The following is an 18,569-nucleotide window of genomic DNA, read 5'->3' on the forward strand; positions in this document are numbered from 1 at the left end:
AACTCACACCCAGAGCCAGCGCCTCGTGTCATCGCACATGGGGACCGTTTTTCTGCCATCCTTTCTCTCTCACTCTTTCTCTCTGTGTGTCTCTTTCTGTCTCTCCCTCCCTCCATCTCTCTCTCTGTCTCTCCCTCCCTCCATCTCTCTCTGTCTCTCCCTCCCTCCCTCTCTCTGTCTCTCCCTCCCTCTTGCTCACTCTCCTGCTCCATCCCTCCTCCACAGCACACTCTCCCGTGCACACGCAGGAACACACCATCCTTCTCTTTCCCAGCTGACAGACCAGCAGCATCACGGGGACCTCAGTGCCAGATGGACTTTATTTGCAGAGAACGGCCGGGCTGAGAGAAGAGAAAGCACATTATCAAGAGGGCGGTGGCCCAGCATGTGGGAGGAAGAGAAAGGGTAGAGGGGGCGAGTGGCACCCAGCAAGAGAGAAGAGGAGGAGGGATGCGGAGGGAGGCGGCGCAAAACCAGCTGGGCTGGGCTACTGAACAAGCATTTACTGACCACCCACTCAGGGCCGGGGTGGCTCAGCCACGGAGGGAGGACTCATCAGAGAAGAGGACAGGCCGGGACGCTGCCCCCACAAGCTCACATTCCTGCAGGACCCGCAAAATGACCCCGCTGAATAAACTGCGCAGCTAGCAGAGAGGGAGTGACCCCGAGGAAGGGAGAGGAGAGCCCAGGTGGTTGGGCTGTCAGGGGGGCGGCTGAGGAGTAGGGTCCGCAGGAGGTGAGGGAAGGAACCAAGAGACTGCAGGCAGGGGCCCTGGGGAAGAGGGGACAGTGGGGTAGCCACCCAGTTCCCAGTGGCCTCACAGCCCAAGGGAGGGAGACAGTCCACTGACTGGGAGACACCCAAGACGAAAAGGGGGAAATAATGAAACAGAGATGAAAATAGGCAGAAAGAGGCCAAAAGCCACCATGTGAGCACCGAGGAGGCCTCAGGATGTGGCCCCGGCTCCCCTTGCGAGTCTCCTGGGCGAGTGGGCCTGGGCCGGCCCGGCCTCCTCACTCTCTGTCCTCTTCGTCCCCGGTGTACACCTCCTCTGCCTCCCCCTCGCGCTGCCGCCAGGGCCGCCCCAGGTAGCCCCGCACGGAGCTCACAGGGCTCCTCTTTCGGGGCTGAGGGTCCAGCAGCCCCCAGAGCAGAGTGTCGGCCACGGGCGTCAGGCCGCGCCAGGGCTGTGGCCTGTCCTCAGGCTGGCCCGAGGCCTGCCAGATGACGAAGTCCTCATAGAAGGGGTCGGCCTCGGCCAGGGGCTGGTCCCAGGGAAAGTAGCCGGTGAGAAGGCAGAAGAGCAGGACGCCCAGAGCCCAGGCGTCCAGGGCGGGCTGGATGGGCAGGCCCTCGGGGAGGGGCGGGGGGCCGCAGAGCTCCGGGGCCGTGTAGGGGATGGGTGGCCCGGCTAGGCGGAGCAGAGTCCCACGGGGCCGCGTGTGGCCGAAGTCGGTCAGCTTGACCTGCTGGCAGGCCAGGTCGCACACCAGCACGTTCTCCGGCTTGAGGTCCCGGTACACCAGGCCGTGCGAGTGAATGTGCTCCAGGGCCGAGGCCAGCTGGGCTGCGCAGCGCTGGGCTGCTGCCTGCGGGAGGCCCACCTGTGGGGGAGAGGCGTCAGGGCCTGCGAGCCTCCGACCCCAGCCAGCCAGCAGGGGCCTGGGGCCATACAGCTTCTCCTCAGCCCCAGGGAGCAGTCCCAGGAGAGTGAAGGACCTCAAATAGGTGGCCCCACGGAGGCCCAATGAGGACCAGTGTGACCCCATGAGGCCCACTGAAGCCCAGTGAGCCAGGGTGAGGCCTAGTGTGACCCAGTGAGGCCTGTGTGCCCTAGTGAGGACCCCATGAGACCCAGTGAGCCCCAATGAGGTCTAGTGTGAACTGTGAGGCCCGGTGAGGCCGTAGGACCCCCTGAGGCCCAATGTGCCAGGGAGAGGCCTACTGTGACCTTGTGGGGCTGCAAGCCCCAATAAGGCCTAGTGTGGCCCCATGAAGCCTAATGAGGCCTAGTGTGACCTTACGGGGCCCAGTGAACCAGAGTGAGGCCTAATATGACCTTATGGGGCCTGTGAGCCCCACAGGATCTAGTGTCACCCCATGAGGGCTGATGAATCTTGTAGGGTGTAGTGCTGGTCCTGTGGTGTCAGTGGACCCCAGAGAGGACTAACAATTCTGTGAGACCTACCTGCCCAGTGAGGGGCTCTGGGGGGCTATGTGAGGCCTGGTGAGGCCCAACGCAGTAGGTGTGGTTCCTGAGGCCCAGGTCGCTCATGGGCGTCTCTGTGAGACCCCATGAGGCTCTCAGAGGCCTGCTCACGACCCGCCTACTCACCTTGGGCTGGATGAAGGCGATAAGGTCCCCATGCAGGACAGGCTCCGTCAAGAAGCTGTAGGAGTTGGCTGACTCGATGCCAATGCCGTAGGCCGCTACGATGGCCGGATGCGTGCCCAGCGAGAGGCCCACACAGAACTCATAGAGGAAGGCGCGGAGGGAAGTGGAGGCCTTTGGGAGCTGCTTCAGGGCCATGGGCGTGCCTGGGGGCAGCAGGGGCAGGTGTGGGAGGGGTGCCAGGGCCACGGGTCGCCCTTGTGGCCCCTCAACCTGGACTCTCCCATAAGCCCCCTCCGCCTCCTCCCACCCCTGCATCTCTACCAAGGCCACCCTGAAAACAGCATGGCGACCAAAACACCACCGGTCCCAATAATAATTAGTAATAATAATAACTGCATTTAGTGAGTTTCTACCCTGCTCCCTTACGTCTGCTGTCTTAGAGCGAATGGAAGGATACTGCGAAAACTGAACTCAGAACCTCCAATGGCCCAGTTTGGTCCATTGTTCCTGCAAACCCATGCCAAAAAGCCATGTTTCAGGCAATTGAGGAAAAGACAGCCTGCACTAGATATTAGGCCCAATTAAGGAATTATTACCAGTTTTGTCATGTGTGGAAAGGAAGCCCCCCAAAGGCAGGAACTCTGGTTTCTTCAATTTCTTTAGTCACCAGTGGCCAGGGCCCAAGCTCGCCCATCAGGAGGTCGTGTGTGACAGAGAGAGGTCACCTCCTTCCCTGAAATGCTGACCTTTCCCCTTTCACCTCAGCAGGATGCAGCATGGCTTCTTTTAAGCGTCTACAATGCCCCGGATCCCGGTCATCAGGGCACAGGCCGCCTCTGTCTTGATGCTCTCTGTCCTCTGCGCTCCCCACCATTCCGTGAGCCCCTCACGGGCGGCTGCATCTTCAGGCCCCAGCAGCACCCAGCGCAGGGCCGGGCGTTCGGGAGGCCTCCAGATGTACCAAGCGAAGCACGAGTGGACGCGGCCCCCGTACGACGCCTCCGCCCCCCGGCCTCACTCTGCCTCCGAGTTATGTGATGACCCGGGTCTGGATCTCTCTCTGTTTGCATCTCTCGACTATTCTGGGCTGAAGTGTGTCCCCTCAAATTCATATGCTGAAGTCCTCACCCCCAGTGTCACAGAATAAGACTGTATTTGGAGATAGGTTTTTTTTGGGGGGGGGTTTGGTGAGGAAGATTGTCCCTGAGCTAACATCTGTGGCAACCCTCCTCTATTTTGTATGTGGGACGCTGCCATAGCATGGCTTGACAAGGGGTGTGTAGGTCCGTACCCAAGATCTGAACCTGCGAACCCTGGACCACCGAAGCAGAATGTGCGAACTTAACTGCTGCACCACTGGGCTGGCCCCAGAGATAGGGTTTTGAAAGAGGTAAAACGAGGTCACTAGGGTGGACCTTTGTCCATATGACTGGGGTCCTTATGAAAAGAGGAAATCTGGACACAGACATGCACATGGGGAAGACCTTGTAAGGACACAGGGAGAAGGTGGTCACCTACAAGCCACGGAGAGAGGCCTCAGGAAAAACCAACCCTGCTGACGCCTCGGTCTCGGACGTGCAGCCTCCAGGACTGTGAGAGAACCCACTCCTGTTGTTTAAGCTGCCCCGCCTGTGGGCTCCAGCATGGCGGCCGTAGCAAATTAACACACCCTTTCTCCCGATGCACACCGGGAGCTCCTGCTTGCACGCAGGGCTGACAGATTCATCTCTGGGTCCCCAGCATGACCCAGGCCAGGGCTGAGTGCCCTGGTGGCTGCGGAAGGTGTGTCCTGAACTGATGCTGACTCTGAGTTCCACCAGCAGTGTCCCCGCTTCGTGGGAAGGACGGAGGGTGTGTGCAGGCTTGACAGAAAGGCAGGAGACTGGGGCTGGGGGAACATGTCCTGCACACCCGCTGTGCACCGGCCTTGCAGACAGCATGGCCCTGAATCACCCCCATGGTGACCACTAAGCCGCCACATGTGAGGGCCATGAGGGGGGACTCTGTCTTGTTCCCCATTGTCCCCAGCCAACAGAGCCTTTGACATATGCTCAGAGAATCACAGTTCTTTCAGAGAAAGGATCGTCACCCACATTTTCAAAGTGGGAAGCTGAGGCTCAGAGAGGTGAGGGGAGTTCCCAAGAACACACAGCCAGAAGGGGCAGAGGCACGACTTGATTCAGGTTTGCAGCAGAGCCCCCAGCCTTGATGAGTTTCCTCCTGGGCCCAGGCCACCGCCCTCTGCACTTTCCACCTCTGTTCCCAGGCTCTGGTACCTTTCTTTTTTTTTTTTGAGGAAGATTAGCCCTAAGCTAACTACTGCCGATCCTCCTTTTTTTGCCGAGGAAGACTGGCCCTGAGCTAACATCCGTGACCATCTTCCTCTACTTTATCTGTGGGATGCCTGCCACAGCATGGTGTGCCAAGCAGTGCCACGTCCGCACCTGGGATCTGAACCGGTGAACCCCGGGCCACCAAGAAGCGGAACATGCGAACTTAACCCCTGCGCCACTCAGCCTGCCCCGACCCTGGTACCTTTCTGACGGTGGTTGACCAACAGGACCCGGCCAAAGCGGCCCTGGCCTAGGGGTCGCACTTGCTGGTAGAGCTCATCCACTTCGGCTCGCACCAGGGTCTGGGTGCTAAGTGCCATCATGTCCTCCAGCGCCAGGGCTGCCTCCTGGCCCTGCTGGAGCTCCTCTGCTGTGAGGCCCCCCAGGTCCTCCTCAGTTCCATTCTCTGCAGCCCCCGCCGCCACCTGTTCCTCATCTGACTGTTTGCCGGGCATCTCTGCAAGGACAGAGGAGAGAAGGTGACCCAGGGCCCAGGGACCGCAAGACCAGGGCCCATGGGAGGAGGGGCTGGGGGCCCGGGCTCCTGGGTCTGAGAGAGGAGGGGCTGGGGGCTCAGTGGCACTTGCCATTGTGACTCAGTTTCCCTCTTCATTAGAGGCATCTGAGGAGTGGAGAGACTAGTCAGTTGCTGGTTGGGGTGAGGTCAAGCCTGAAGTCACAGATGTCCCTTGCCCCCGCCCCCACATCCCTGGGCCAACTGATGGCCCAAGGGTGAAAGATGAACCAGATAACTTGAGACACCCCCCACCTTGTTTCCAAAGCAAACAGACTTGGGCCCTGGGGGTGGGTGAGTAGCTTCTGTCTCCAAAGAGCAAACAGGTGCTCTCTGCCCCCAGAGGCCAGAGAGGGCGATTGGCCACACTAGCCTGAGGCAACGCCTGGGCCTGGATGGGGGCAAGCACTTGGGAGCGGTCACCAAGCCCTTGAGAGGCCTATGGTCCAACTCTTACAACCCCCGCACCTCCTCCCTCAGACCCAGGGGTCTGGGCCCCCAGGCCCTCCTCCCTCAGACCCAGGGGTCCAGGTCCCCAGCCCCTCCTCCCTCAGACCCAGGAATCCAGGCCCCCAGCCCCTCCTCCCTCACACTCAGGAGTTCGGTCCCCCAGCCCACCACTCTCCTGGAACCTTATACAACTCACACATCTAGTGACCCCCAGAATATGTGTCCCTAACACTCAACCACTCTACAGCCTCAAGGTCCAGCTCCTGCTCCCCTTAGGGACCCAGGTCTCTGACCACCTGCCTGGATTCACTCTCAGGTGCTGCCCACCTCAGGCCGTTTAACCTTTGTCTCCTCCTGACCTGGGTTTCGACCTCCAGACCTCACCTTCTTCAAGGCTTGCCTGACCCTTCGCTGCCTGCTGTGGTCAGTGCCCGGCACTTAGAGCCCATGCCAGCAGAGGCCTGCCCAGGAGCAAGACCCCGCCCCCACCTAGGGGTCCCAAGCCCCGCCCTTGGCCCCGCCCCTTCTACCCCACTCGGGGCAGAGCGACATCGTGCGTTGACTCCTAGAACTGGCTGTGGCCAGACAAATGTCCCAGTCCCAGGAGCTGGGTTCCTCCTTCCTCAGACCCAGGAGTCCAGACCCCCAGCCCCTCCTCCCTCAGACCCAGGAGTCCAGGCCCCCAGCCCCTCCTCCCTCAGACCCAGAGACCAGGCCTCCAGCCCCTCCTCCCTCAGACCCAGGGGTCCAGGCCCCAGCCCCACCTCCCTCAGACCCAGGAGTGGAGGCCCCCTGTACAGGATGAAATCATTTTCTAGCTGGCCCTTGCCTTGACCCCACCAAACTGCCCAATCAATGCTCCATTGACAGGTCAGACGCAAGTGTTCCATAAAGGATGTCCAGGGGACAAGACACTGGGGTCCTGTTTGGGGAAAGGATGAGACAACGAGATTCCAGAACGATGCAGTGAGAGATGATCTCAGACTTGGGGCGGAGGGGAAGCAGGTGGTGGAGCAACTGGGAAGAGGGGCTTGAGGGGAGAGGGAGAAGGGAGGGGGGCCCATGTTCTGGGTTTGTAGACTTCAATGGAGGGGGGCTGCTGGGCAAGGACTCCCAGCTCTGAGGGAGGAGGGCCTGGGGGCCTGGACCCCTGGGTCTGAGGGAGGAGGGGCTGGGCAAGGACTCCCAGCTCTGAGGGAGGAGGACCTGGGGGCCTGGACCCCTGGGTCTGAGGGAGGAGGGGCTGGGGGCCTGGACCCCTGGGTCTGAGGGAGGAGGGGCTGGGGGCCTGGACCCCTGGGTCTGAGGGAGGAGGCTGGGGGTCTGGACCCCTGGGTCTAAGGAAGGAGGCTAGGGGTATAGAGGGGCTGCACTCACCCCTCATGTTTACAGGGAGATGACTGATGTGAACTCATTTGGTTCTTTTTAAATAAGCTTTTTATTTCAGAATAGGTTTAGGTTTATAAAACCGCGGCAGAGACCATGCTGAGAGCTCTGGGTCTCCTCACCCAGCTCCTCGCAGGTGACTATCTCATGCAGCCAGTGGGACATTGGTCCAAACTAAGAAATTCACCATCAAATGCTGGGCTCTTCTGGTTTCACCCGTGCTTCCAGCCACAGCCTTTTTCTGTCCCAGCGTCAAACCCAGAGACCAGGTGGCACTTAATGAACTCGCTTTTTTACCTCGAGAAAGCACGTAGGGCAGATCCCTGTGGAGGAAGCACAGTTCCCCATTTCTGACCCTGTGCCAGGTGATGGGAACATGGTGTGGGACCCACGCAGCCCCTGTCCCACAGGCAGGAAGCACCACAAGTCAGGGGCACGCGTGCTGTGACGGCGGTGGCACAGGGCGATATGAGATGCATCCAAATCAGCTGAGGACCCCAGCACAGATGGGTCTGAGGGGCACAGGGAGCTGGGACAATCACACGCCGTGTGCTCTGTGCTCTCAGCAAGTGGGTAGGTACAGGGTACCTGCCATGTGGGAGCAGAACCTAAAAGCGTGTGGAAATGAGAAAGACCATGTCCAGTCTGGACAGCCTGAGAGCGGAGATGGAAAAAAGATGGAGACACGGATCACTCAGATACGCATTCCTGACACGGCAGGAGAGGGGGCGGGGGCGGGGCCAATTTCTGGAGGCACGGAGCTGTGAGGAAGGTGTTCTCAGGGGAGGACACAGGATGTGCAAACATCTGCAAGTGGGAGAGTGCACATGCGTGTATGTGCATGTATGCGTGTGTGTGTGTGCGTGTGTGTGTAAATTTAGGTCCAGAAAGGATGAGTGACTCCCCAGTCATCCAGAGCCCAGGGAAACGGGAGAGGCAGAGGGCAAGGTTTCCATAGTGTTGGATCCTGAAAGCCCAAATTTGGTGCTACGGACAGCGGGAGTCATCCAAGGTCTTGGAGGAGAGGGGTGACTCTATCAGAACTCCATGATGAGCACTCAACATGTTCCCGCAGTGCGGAAATGCATCTGTAGGGGGAACAGCGCCTTCACTCAAGAAGACACATTCCGGGCAGAAGGAAGAGGAAAGGTTCTTGAGGGAGGAGGGGGCTAAGACCCCTGGGTTTGACTGGGGAGGGGCAGGGGGTCTGGGACTCCGGGGTCCTCAGTCAAGAGGGGAATTGTGTATCCCAGTCCAGCCTTCAGTAGGGAGAGATGCAATGTGTTCCATTTCTGTCCTCTTGGGAGCAGCTGTCTTCCTATCCAGGTGGCCATGGGGCTGGGGGAGGGGACTTTGGCCCAGGCTCTGACCACCTGTCTCAGCCACCTGGTCAGGGAGCTCCCCCATCTGTCCCCATCATCCTGCCACCTTTGTCGTCCTCCTCCTCCTCCTCCTCTGTCCACTCCTCCAGGCTTGCTGCCCCCTCCTCTTCCTCCTCCCCATTCTCACTGGACATACTCCCCAAGCCCCCAGGTCCCTCTCTGTTCCTCTCCAACCCCCAATCATCCCCCAAGAAGTCCAGGACAGCCAGTGGGGGGCTCCTAGTCTCAGGATCCAGGTCCAGAAGCCCCTGAAGCAATGCCAGAGCTGGGGATGCAAACTGGTCCCAAGGGGGTGGTGGTTGAGCTGGCTGGGGCCTGCTGGTCATCCAGCCAGCAAAGGCCTCGAACTCGGGGTCAGGGGCCAGTGCCACTTCCCAAGGGAAGCAGGCAGTGGCAGCACAGAAGAGAAGCACTCCCAGGCCCCAGGAGTCCACTGCTGGTCGCAGGGGCAGGGTGTCTGGTGGCAGCAGGAGGCAGAGCTCAGGTGGAGCAGAGGGCAGAGGCCCTGGGGGTGCAGGGGTTGGACTGCCCTCAGGCCGAGTCAGACCCAGGTCACCGAGGGCCACACGGCTGCAGACAGGGTCAAAGACCAGCACGTTGTCTGGCTTGACGTCTGCGTGGACCAGCCCCCGGCCGTGGAGGAAGTCTAGGGCTCCGGCCAGCTGGGCCACCACCCGCTTCACCAGCAGCTCTGGGAGGCCCTGGGGTCAAGGAGAGAGGGTGAAGGTCAGGGTGCCCTGGTTCCTTCTTAATTTTGCTTCTTGGCGTTCAAGAACCCAGAAGCCCAGAACAGTGGCTACCTCTAGTGGCCCCATGACATCCCCCCAACACCTCCAGATCATCCTCAACCACAACCTGCACCCACATCTGTACTCCCATAGATCAACCCCCGGCTATCTTCTTCACTGGAACCCCAAACCTAACCAGAAGCTCTTGCAGCTTCCGTCAAACTTTCCCCTAACCCTAATAACTTACGCCCACTCCTTATATTCCTTATCTCCTCTAAACTGACCACCCAGATGGCCAGTGAGAACCCAAATCCCGTACTTAATTCCAATCTTAGCCCATACTAATTTAGATCCCGTCTCTAGCTCAGACCTTGTTCTAAAGTCCTACTGTTTACTTCATCAATCGATTGATAAATCTATTCATCCATCAAACCAGCCATCCATCCAACAGTCTATACAGCAGTGTTTCCACTTGACATCCATTCCACCAGCCAGTCAGCAATCCAATAATTTATTCAGTTATTTAATATCCAACATCCATCCATTCATCCCTCATTGCTTCCTTCCATCCCTCCATCCACCCATCCATCCATCCAACCACCTTCCCTCCACTCATGCATGCATCCATCCATCCAACCATTCACCTGTCCATCCCTCCATCCACCCATCCGTCCATCCAACCACCTTTCCTCCACTCATCCGTCCATCCACCCATCCATCCATCCAACCACCTTTCCTCCACTCATCCATCCATCCATCCATCCATCCATCCCTCTTTCTCCTACCCTCCCTTTCTTCTGTTTATCCTCAATCCTGTCTCAAATCCAAAGTCTATTCCTAAAGATGGCCCCACCCTAATCTTCAAACTCAAGAACCCCCAGAATCTCATGGATTCACTCCTGACGTAGTTTCCTTTCTGGAGGGGACCTCATTACAGCCCATCTCCAGCCCAATCTATATACATATCCGCAACCATCTCTGCAAACCCATCCACGCTCTTCTCCACACACGTTACCAATCTATGATCGACCCTAAGCTCAACCCACTCAACTCCACCCATGCTCACACTCCCAATCCTAATGCTAACGAAAATCTCAGCTCTGTCTCCATCCGGACCCCAATCCCATCCCCACTCCCTTCATCAGACCTCACCCATCCTCAACCCCAACCCCAGCTCCCCACCCCTGCAAGCTTGTGTTTGGATGGTTGGATGGATTAGGGTTAGAGTTAGGCATGGAACTGCATTGAGAATTAGAAATCAGGAGGGCGTTTTGGGGCTTCGGGTGGAGCTGGGTTGGAGACTGATTTGAGGGTCAGTGTTGGAGATAGAAATGGGGTGAGGGACAGAGTTGGACATGGGATAAGCAGTCCCAACCTTTGTCGCCCCCAGCCTCACCCGTTCCTGCAGCATCCCGCTGAGATCCCCAAAGGGTGCAAACTCCTGAGCAAAGACAAAGTGTCGGGGGGTCTGCAGGGGTCCCGCCAGGGTCTGGAGCAGGCCTGGGTGTGCCGAGACGCAGCGGCCCACACAGAACTCTCTTAGGAAGGTAGTTCTCAGGACCGAGTCCCGAGGCAGGAGCTTCAGAGCCACAGCTGGACCTACCAGGGAGATGGGAACAGAAGGGAACTCAAGGTGCTCTGATCTTACTGTGGGGCCTTAGGCAAGCCGCTTAACCTCTCTGAGCCTCAGACATCTCATGTGTAAAACAAGAGGGGCAGGGCATAGTGTCTGACCTCTCTGTGCTTCCAGTTTCTGCTTGTGTGAAGTGGGGGTTGGAGGCCACCTTCCCTGAGGACACTTCCTGCTCTGCTGTGTGGCCTTGCACAGCTGCCTTACCCTCTCTGGGCCTCAGTTTCCTCTCACATATAGTCGGGGATGTGGTGACCTGGATTCCAATCCAAGCTGTGCTCCTGCCTTGCTGTGTGACCTCAGACAAGTCTCTTACTCTCTCTGGGTGAGCTCTGTTTCTTGGAAGATCACAGCGCTCTTAACTTTCTGAGAGCCCCCAACAAGAAGGGTCCCCAACAGCTCCACCTGGGGATGCTCCTTGTCTTGGTGGCTTCTGAGACCCTATTATGAGGAAGTCCTGGAGTCTGCCCTTTAGTGGCTGAACTCACCCCCTTGGCGAGGCCGGGCAAGGAGCACGCGGCCATAGGAGCCAGAGCCGAGCTCTCGGATGAGGCGATACTGGAGACGCAGATTTCTCACTGGGGTCACCCTGGTGGCCGTCAGCTCCACGAGCCGTTGGAGGGCTGTGGCTGTGTCCTCCTGCAGGAGAGGGACAGAGGTGGGGAGGGGGTGAGTCTGGGGCCCACTGAGAGCAGCACAGGAGATTAGAGGCCCAGCCCAGGGCTGAGATGGGGGACCAGGGGACGGGGTCACTGTCCCCAGAGAGGAGGATGAGTCACAATGACTCACCCAGCCTCGGGCCACCTGTTTTTATGTCCTGGCGGGGTTTGGGGTGATTGTCTCAGAGAGCCCGCCCACCACCATCTGTGGGAGCCACCAGAAGCCCCCAGCTCCAACTGGGGCCACATCCTCAGCCCACGCAATCCCCCACTCCGCCCGTCCCGCTCTGGGTCCTGCTCTCTCCCTGTGCTTCCCATTCTTTGTGTCTGAGTCCGTTTCTCTGGGGACCTCGGTCTTGCTGTGTCTCCTCGGGTTTGCGTTATTCTGGGTCTTTGATGCTTCTCTGTTTCCTGTCTCTTCCATTTTTCTCTCTGTGTCTGCTCCCTGCCCCTCTCCATCTCTATCTCTGACTCCATTTTTCTGCATTTCTGCCTCTCTCTGTCTCTTTCTCCCCTGGCTCCCATCTCTCACCTCTGGGTCCCCATCTTCGTGGTTCTCAGGGTCCCTGAGCTCCATCTCAGGATCACCTGGTGTCCGCTGGCCCTTGGGCAAGCACCCTTTGTCTGGGCTCCCCAAAAAGCAACAAGCTCACCCGAGCCCCACTGCACCCCACGGGGCCTCGCTCAGCAGAGCTAAGGTCTAGGAGCTCGTCTGAAAGGGTCTGCCTCGGTCTCCCTATGTGTCTGTCGGAGTTGAAAGATTTCCCTGACTTTTTGTACCCAACTCCTCCCCTCTCTCTTTCCCCCTCTGGGTCTCTGCGTCCCTCTCTGTATTACCCTGTTGATTTCGTTTGCTCCCTCTCACCCCTTCTTCTCCTCTGTACCCTCCCTCAGTCTCTTCTGTGTGATTATCTTTCTTTCGGTCTCTCTCCACTGCCCTCCGTCTCTGTCTTGTTCTTGTTCTAGCTCTCGGGTCCCCAGGCTGGGTCTTCCTGTCCTGTCTCTGTTGGTCCCTGGCTTCTCTCTCTCGTCCCCACGCTGTTCCCACTGTTGTTGCCCGTCTGTCATTCAGGATATCCCACACTCTGCTCCCCCTCCCCCCTTTCTCTGTTTCTCCCTTTCCCCCCTCTGCCTCACTCTGGTCTGCTCTTCCCAGTGTCTCTCCGTCTCTCTCCTCCTGTCTTTGTTCCTGACTTTCTCTCAGAGCCTTTTGTCCCTCCCTTTCTCTGGGCCCGGGACAGGGGTGTGTGTGACAGCTCAGAGACATCCTGTCCCCCCCATACCCCTCCCTCACCCCCTCTGACCCGCTGCCCCCCTCCCTCCCCCTTCCAAACTTAGACCAGCTTGGACTCTGGGCTCTGGTCCCAGGACAGAGGGGACAAAACATATTGTGAACCCCCCAGGGCTGGGCTTGAGCGCAGTGGGAACTGGGGGGACAGGTCCCTTCACATACCTTACCTGGGATGGCAGACCCACAGCTCTGCTCATTCCACCTTCCTCCTTGGGCTGGGAGTCCTGGCCTCCAGGAACAAGGAGACCATTCCCAAAGTCCTGCTCCTTAATACTGAGAGTCCAGACCCCAGCCCCTCCTCCCTCAGACCCAGGAGTCCAGGCCCCCAGCCCCTCCTCCTTCAGACCCAGGAGTCCAGGCCCTCAGCCCCTTCTCCCTCAGACCCAGGGGTCCAGGCCCCAGCCCCTCCTCCCTCAGACCCAGGATCTCTAATGGCCGAGCGATGTCCTGGGGAAAAAAGCTTCTTTCATGTATTCGGCACTGCTCTGAGCTGACTCTGTGCAGAAGGGTGGGGGGGCTTTCCACTGGATCCTCCTCGCCACCTCAAAAGGGTGAGGATTTATCCCCAGTTTACAGAGCAGGAAACTGAGGTTCCCAGAGACCGATCTCCTTACATAAGGTTGGAGTGGGAGGAGGTGTTGGCGGGCTCTGGGCCAGCTCTGAGTGACTCACAGCCCTGCCGCCTGCCCCACTGGTTTCCACCACTACTACAACCTGCTATTAATAAAAACGCAGCAACGACAGTCTCAGTCTCGGAGACTCTGGAAGGATCCCGGGAAACTGGCTACGATGTTGCCCCTGGAAACCCTGGCAGGGCCGGGGCGGGGTGGGGGGGGTGGTCAGAGGGAGAACTTCCTTTGCTCTTTGACTTTTTGAGGTTTGATTGTGAAAAGTTGCAAACATGCAGAAAAGTTGAAAGGATGCCGTGGGGAGCACCCTTCAACCCATTGACCAGACTTCACAAATGCTGACTTTTTGCCATATTCACTTTAGCTTTGTTTGCTTTGGGGGAAATGAAGTATTTAAAGTAAATTACAGACTGTGGAAACCTTTTTGCGTGAAATGATATGCTACTTGGTGTTTGCTTTCAAATACTCCAGCCAAAGAAAATGAAAGTTGGCGGGGTGGGGGGTGGGGGGGCGTTGTTAATTGAGAACAAGGGGGTTTCTTTTACTCTTTATTTTTGGTCGTGCTGGCAATTTTCCCTCATAAAAAGCTAAAAATGATAAAATAAGGTACTGACACCATGATAACTTGTGCCCCAATGCTTGGGTTTATGTCTCTATAAAAGGAAAATTTCCAGCTCAACCGTGTTATTAATCACATCTATCGGCATTAACGATAATTCCTTAAAATGGGCAATTTCCTTAGAATCAGCTAATACCCAAACCGCATTCAATTTCTCCCAATTTTTCCAAATAAGTCCTCTGCTGCTGCTTTACTTGAGTCCGTAATCAATGTCAGCCCACAGCTTTGGGGGAACTTTTTATCGCTGTGTCTTTCGTATTATTTCAATTTGTCCCACAGCACGTGTTACCTCCTCAAAAAAAAAAAAAAAAAAAAAAGATGAAATAACGCAATGATGACTATTTATTCAATGCTTATTCGGTGCCAGGCCCTGGACCTTTTGAAAAAAAAAAATTCATTCAAGACTTTGTGGAGTCTTGCCTGAAGCCCTGGGCTAGTGAAGGATGGTTTCCAATTTGCTGATGGAAAAACTGAGGCACAGAGATGTGGAGGCATGGACCAGCAGCCAGCGAGAGGCAGAGCCAGGATTCCCGAGCATCTGGGGACTCCAGGCTGCTCTCTGTCCCCTGCCCAGGCAGCTTTCGTGAAGCAGATCCCCTGGTGGCTGGCTGGAGCTGAGTTCCTCCCCTGGGGCCGTGGCGTGTGCAGGGGGCCTTCGGGGACTGCAGAGCAGCTGCTGCGCTGGAGCCCAAAGGTCAGGCTGCAGAGCCGGCCACCTGGGTCCCCTGCGTGGAGGGTGAGGGGCACGCTGCAGGCCTTCCGCCCTCCCCAGCACCCCTCCCTCCCCCCAGAGGCTCACTGATGATCCGGGGAGCTTTGCACCTCCCCATTTAGCAACGCCGCCCGGCGGGGTCACCCGGAGTGACCTGCGGAGGCAGGTGTGGGTGGGGGAGGCTCCAGCCCTGGCCCTGGGGCGCACACACCCCTCATGAGAACTGGCCTCTGGGCCTCCTGCCTGTCCCCTCCTGTGTCCTTCCTGCCAGCCCCCAAGAGCTCCTCTCATGAGCCTCTCCTGGCTCTGTGCATGCTCTCCGACAAGTGTCCAACTGCCTCTGTGCCTCAGTTTCCTCCTAAGAAATGAGAGTAATTGCAGGTCCTGCTCAGAGTGTCATTGTTAAAGAAACATTGAACACCTATAATATATTATATATTTGTAATATATAATATATTGCATATATTATAATAATGAATGTAATATACATTACCTTATACATAATTATGCTATGTATTATGTATACTATATACTATCACATATTCCATATTATATTGTATATAGTAGAGTATACATAATAAATTATTTATATATTTTACATTTTTTCCAATATTTAATGAGTAAAACGTATACTGAAAGATCACATAAAAGTTAACTTATGCCTCAAAGATTGTGCAGCTGACAGCTTAACCCGCCCGCCCTCCCACCCCGTCCTTGGGCAAAGAAAGAGATCAAAAGAAAAAGAAAGGAAAAGGAAACGATCACATTAAATTGATTTGTTTGGTCTGGAAAGATAAGATGGTAAACTAGTAAATTAAAATCTTGGCTCTGAATTGCTATCATGGTGCAGTCGACAGTACAGTGCTGAAGGCTGGGCTACCTTCATTCCTGTTTTCACAACAGTAATGCTATTTTTCTTTCTATTGCACCACGGAGCCCCTTTGTCCATATGTACATTGAATAAATACTGCTAAATAAAATAATGGATGAAAGCAGTAAACGAAGCACTCAGAATAAAATCATGGCTTGTCGATATGATTATTATCAACAAGTACTCTCATGGCGGTGTCTGCAGGCCAGCCGCTGCTCTGGGGTCTTTACACACCTGTACAGGAAGCTCATTTAATCCTCACAATCTACCTGTGATATGGGGACTATTATTTTCGAAGGCACAGACAGGTCACACGTGTCAACCATCATTGTCTCTGACCAGGTCACTCAGCAGCACAAACCCCTACTCTGGTTCCCTGGGCGATGGAATATTTCAGGGACGGACCCTCCAAAAATATCCTAAATAGTATAATGAGCACCTATGCGTCCACCACTGTTCAGTTGAACAGAACTTTTCAAATATAATTGGAACCCTCTGTGTACTCACCTCAGGCCAAATCCTTTCCTTTTCTCCCAGAGGTAACCACCATCGCCAACCACATGTTTGTTAGTCTTCATTTAAAAATAAACAACTTTTGCTACATACGTATGAATCTCTAACTGCTATAGAGTATCACCTTGCATGTTTTTAAATGTTGTATAAATAGCATCACCTCGGTGACCTTCTGCGACTGGCTTTTGTCCTCACCAGCTCAACCCTGTGTTTGTGAGTTTCATCTGTGTTGTTACATCGAGCTCAGTTCTTTCCTTTGCAGAAATGTTGAATATTCTAGTGTATGGACATACTGTATTTTATGGGTACGTCCTTCTGAAGGTGGCTTTTTATGTTTCTGCAATATTGTGCTCTTTCAAGCAGGGGTGCAAACAATATGCTCATACGTGTCGCCTTGTGCTAAGTGAAAACGCTTTCTCCAGGGCTTTGGCCTCCAGGTGGAATTCCTGGGTGGGAAGAGAGAATATGCAGCTTTCTCAGAGCCTACCGCATGGCTCTCGAAGGCAGCTGTACCTGGCATCGGTGCTTAATTTTTAGTTTTTGTGTTCATAGGTCGCTTTGGGAATCTGAAAAAGCCATGGAGACTTGCACTGTCGGATACAGAAGCCACTAGCCAGGTGTGGCTCTCAAGCGCCTGAAATGTGGCAGGTCTGAATTGAGAGGTACTGTGAGTGTAAAGTAGACTCCGGATGTCAAAGACTTAGCACGAAAAGGAGAACGCAAACTATCTCATTGACGATTTTTGTATTAATTACATGGTGATATCATAATGTTCTGGATACACAGTCAATCTCATCATTCACGAATTCCGTATTTGTGAATTTCCCTACCCGATAAAATTTGTTTGTAACCCTCAAGTCAACAGTCACGGTGCTTTCACCGGCGTGCACAGGGCCGTGAAAAATGTGAGTCCCTGATGCGCACATTCCCAGCTGAGGTTCAACGAGGAGGCACTCTGCCTTCTCGTTGTCAGTGCTCGTCCTGTAAACATGTCCTTTTTGGCAATCTAGTTAGTGCCGTGGTTGTTGCAGTATTGTGCTTTTTGTTGGCGATTTGGGGCTTCAAAATGGCCCCCAAGCACAGTGCGTAAGTACCGTCCAGTGTGCCAATTGCAACAGGGCTGCGATGTGCCTCACAGGAAAAATAGGTGTTAGACAAGCTTCTTTTGGGCTTGAGGTATGGCCCTGTTGACCGTGAGCTCAAGGTTAGTGAATCAACAATATGTATTAAATAAGTTGTGTTTAAACAAACACACACACAACAAGGTTACTCATTGATCAATTGACAAACATGTTGTGACCAGGCTGGTGGGATCCTGAACTCACACTTCCTTTAGAGGCGATGGTTCAGTGCCAGTGACTCAGTGTTCGCAAGACTTTAGAGACCGTAGCCACCGTGAATAAGGAGAATCGACTGTATTGAGTGTCGGGGATGACAAGAATACACTGTATCGAGTGAAATAAGACATACTATCAAAGTTATTTTCACCTTGTTTCTTTTTTACTTTTGTAAAAATGGAAACACACAATTTGGCGGACAACATTCGGGATTACAGACCCTGCTGGATCCCCCTTGTTGTCTAGACATCACAGACTAAGAACCATTGCATTCTCCACGTCCATGCGGCTGCAGGTGGAAGTCCTGGTCCCACCCTCTCCCGTGTGTCCCATCCCCCCAGCCTCTTCCCTACCTCCAGTCCTTTCCCCCTGGAGTGTCCCAACCTCGACCCAGAAAGGCATCTTTCTAACACTCAGAGACAACATTTGTCCCTCGCCTTCTCAATAGCCTCCCTTGGCTCCCCATTGCCCTTAGGAGAACGTCCAAGCTCCCCAGCCTGGCCTCTGAGCCCTTCTGGAGCTGGCACCTGATCTGTCTTATCTGCCGCCCCACCCCATCTCACCCGACACCCCAGTCACACGGAAGGACTCACAGTTCCCTGGGGCACTGGATTCTCTCTCCCTCTCCTCAGGAAATGTGTGTGGAACGAGACTGACGGATGGCCGAGTGAAGCGCGTCCGTAATAGCTTCCTAAATCCCGCGTGATTAACGATAATTATAGCTAGTATTTACTGAACTCTGTGTGTTACTAGCCCCTGCGCTAATCCTCGCAGCAGCCAGGGGAGGTAGGTCCTATTATTAGCTCCATTTATAGTTGAGGGAAGGGAGACTGGCTGAGATGGAATCTCTTGCCCGGTGTCCCGCTGAGGCTGAACGGCAGAGTTGGGACCCAAACCCTGACAGTGGACGCCACCTGACACACCCCGGGCCTTTCTGCCGTGTGTAGATATTCCCAGGCCTGGCGCTCCAGGCAGATGCGTGTCCAGGTGGCTGACTTCTCTTGTTTCTGTTCAGATTCAACACATGTTTCCTGGGGCCTGAGCTGGGGGCAGAGACAAGCAGATAGGTTCTGTCCCTGCCCCGGGAGGAGTCAGGGAGGCGCCATGGACTAGCATGCAGGGAATCATGAAGCAGAGGGTTACCAGTTCTAACGGAGGTGACTCTGAAAAGTCCTGATG

The 18,569-nt window shown here is 55.5% G+C and overlaps 1 protein-coding gene across 11 annotated transcripts; it reads right to left on the minus strand.

Moving 5' to 3' along the window:
* Positions 1-302: 302 nt before the first annotated feature.
* Positions 303-18,137, minus strand: LOC106840946 (serine/threonine-protein kinase SBK2). Of its 11 annotated transcripts, none has more exons than XM_044759972.2 (5): positions 17,984-18,137; positions 11,248-11,398; positions 4,872-5,126; positions 2,337-2,539; positions 303-1,605 (listed from the first exon to the last, which is right to left on the minus strand). In XM_044759972.2, the coding sequence occupies exons 3-5, from the start codon at positions 5,122-5,124 to the stop codon at positions 1,015-1,017; spliced, it is 1,047 nt and encodes a 348-aa protein (XP_044615907.1). In that variant the 5' UTR covers positions 5,125-5,126; positions 11,248-11,398; positions 17,984-18,137; the 3' UTR covers positions 303-1,014. The 11 variants fall into 11 exon arrangements, with proteins under 11 accessions (XP_044615907.1, XP_044615908.1, XP_070355607.1 ...); XM_044759973.2 differs by lacking the exon at positions 17,984-18,137 and adding an exon at positions 16,048-17,956; XM_070499506.1 differs by lacking the exon at positions 17,984-18,137 and adding an exon at positions 12,872-15,299.
* Between the last annotated feature and the right edge of the window lie 432 nt (positions 18,138-18,569).

Source organism: Equus asinus, chromosome 26 (assembly GCF_041296235.1).
Source record: "Equus asinus isolate D_3611 breed Donkey chromosome 26, EquAss-T2T_v2, whole genome shotgun sequence".
Lineage (NCBI taxonomy): Eukaryota > Metazoa > Chordata > Mammalia > Perissodactyla > Equidae > Equus > Equus asinus.

Coding starts and splice junctions, on each gene's coding strand:
- LOC106840946 (XM_044759969.2), bottom strand. CDS start 11,995: ATGGAGCTCAGGGACCCTGAGAACCACGAAGATGGGGACCCAGAG. Junction 11,399..11,950: donor ACGAAGATGGGGACCCAGAG/GTGAGAGATGGG, acceptor CCTCTCCTGCAG/GAGGACACAGCCACAGCCCT. Junction 1,606..2,336: donor TCGCCTTCATCCAGCCCAAG/GTGAGTAGGCGG, acceptor TCTCCCCCACAG/GTGGGCCTCCCGCAGGCAGC.